This window comes from Aureococcus anophagefferens, assembly GCF_000186865.1.
Source record: "Aureococcus anophagefferens unplaced genomic scaffold AURANscaffold_394, whole genome shotgun sequence".
NCBI lineage: Eukaryota > Pelagophyceae > Pelagomonadales > Pelagomonadaceae > Aureococcus > Aureococcus anophagefferens.
In genome coordinates this window covers 5,644-7,421 of record NW_008705899.1, presented here as the reverse complement: position 1 = coordinate 7,421, position 1,778 = coordinate 5,644, and the positions used below count along the sequence as shown (strand labels likewise).

The following is a 1,778-nucleotide window of genomic DNA, read 5'->3' as shown; positions in this document are numbered from 1 at the left end:
GCTTCGTGCGCACGTTCGCCACGAGCCGCCCGATGATGCGCTCCGCGCCGGAGTTGACGTCCTCCTTGCCCGCGTCGTCGGAGGCCGCCGTCGCCGGCCGGCTCCCCGGGCCGCCGCGCAGGAGCATCCGCACGTCCTCGATGGACGCTAAGCGCGCGGCGATCGCGTACGCGTTGTTCGCCAGCAGGTTCGTCGAGTCCGGCAGATCCACCTTGAACTTGCGGCGGCACTCGAAGAGCAGCTTCCGCAGGTAGTCCCTCCGGTGCGACGGCGGCACGCGGCGCCGCTGCAACTTCCGGAGCTCGTCCTCGAGGTCCATGTCGACCATGTCCAGCTGCGCCTTGACGCGCGCGTCCTGCGTCGCCGCCGCCCCGAAGGACCGCGGCGCGCCGCGGGGCGTGCCCTTGGCCGCGGACCCGGGCGTCGACGGCGGCGCGGGCGCGGGCAGGCCGCCGAAGGACGACCCGCGCCGCGCGGACGACCGCGGGCTCGACGGCGCGGGGCTCCCCAGGGGCGACAGCGCCGGCAACGCCCCGACGACGTCGCCGCCCTCGCCCTCGGCGTCGGGCTCCGCGCGCGCGCCCACGGCGAAGATCTCGACGCGGCGCTGCTCCGCGACCTCGTGGCACCGCGCCTTCGCCGCGCGGTAGTAGTCCGTCTCCGCGTCCTGCCACAGCATGTTCAGCAGCGCGAGGCGGTGCGACGACACGACGGCGAACTCGCGCCAGTAGCGCTGGACGCGCCGCGTCGCCTTGAGCAGGTTCTTGATGACGCGGTGGATGTGCTTCCGCGCGTTCGCGTTCTCCGTCAAAAAGTGGGCGATGACGTCGACGGCCTTGCCCTTGCGGTTCATGAGCATGGTCGTCCGCTTCGCGGCGATGTAGGACCTGGGCGGGAAAAGAGTGCGACATTCCCAACTTTGGAGGCTCCTCTCTCGGTCGTTTTCCACTCGTTTCGGCTGATTTTTGGACGAGCGATCATCTCTCGGAACGGTCTCGAAGCATGGATGTCTTTTCCGGAACGCGCGCGCGCGGAACACTCACGTTGAAGCGAACTTGAATCTCTCTCTTTCCGGCCCTGCGTAGGACGAGATCTTCTTCGCGGAGTCGCGGTACCTCCGGCCCCGGTCGACCTCCGTCTTCCGCCGCCAGAGGTTCTGCACGCGCGACGCCGCGCCCTTGACGGCGCGCCCGCCGCCGTACTGGTCCGACTCCCGGGTCCGTCTATCATAAGACCGCTTCGTGTCGACGGCGTTGCGCGCGAGGACGAGCGCGGCGAGCCAGGGCCGCGCGCGCTGCTCGTCCTCGAGGCGCTCGGCCTTGGTCTTGACGACGCGCGCCGTCTTCCGCACGTAGGCCGATAAAATCCGCTCGCTGCGCTTCGAGTGGAAGCTCTCCCGGTTCGAGCGCACGGACGCGTGCTTCTCCGCCAAGGTCCTTCGCGGCGACTCGGCCGCGACGCGGTGCGCCAGCGCGCGCTGGCGCCGCACGTCGGGGTCGTTGCGCCGCGCCTCCTGGCGCTTCTCCTTCAAATAGTCGATCTTCTTGAAGAACTCCTCGCGCGCGTCCGCGTCGCCGTTCAGGCTGTCGAGCCGCGCGTTCAGCGCCTTCTCGAGGGGCGTCGCGTACTTCAGCGCCACGTCCAGGGACCGCTTGAGCTGCTGGTCCAGCACCCGCAAGTTCATGGGCACGCCGGCGCGCTTCTTCCCGTCGCCGTCCCGCCGCGGCGGCGGCGCGCAGGGCAGCCCCGCGGCGGATCGCGGCGAGCCGAGGCTCAAC

The 1,778-nt window shown here is 70.5% G+C and overlaps 1 protein-coding gene across 1 annotated transcript; it reads right to left on the bottom strand.

Annotated features, from left to right (window-relative positions):
• Positions 1-13: 13 nt before the first annotated feature.
• On the bottom strand, positions 14-1,684 carry AURANDRAFT_68795 (hypothetical protein; the record flags this gene model as incomplete). The annotated part of the gene is made up of 2 exons (XM_009044524.1): positions 14-887; positions 1,044-1,684. Coding segments are annotated over 2 exons (1,515 nt in total), but the record flags the coding sequence as incomplete, so codon positions are not given.
• Between the last annotated feature and the right edge of the window lie 94 nt (positions 1,685-1,778).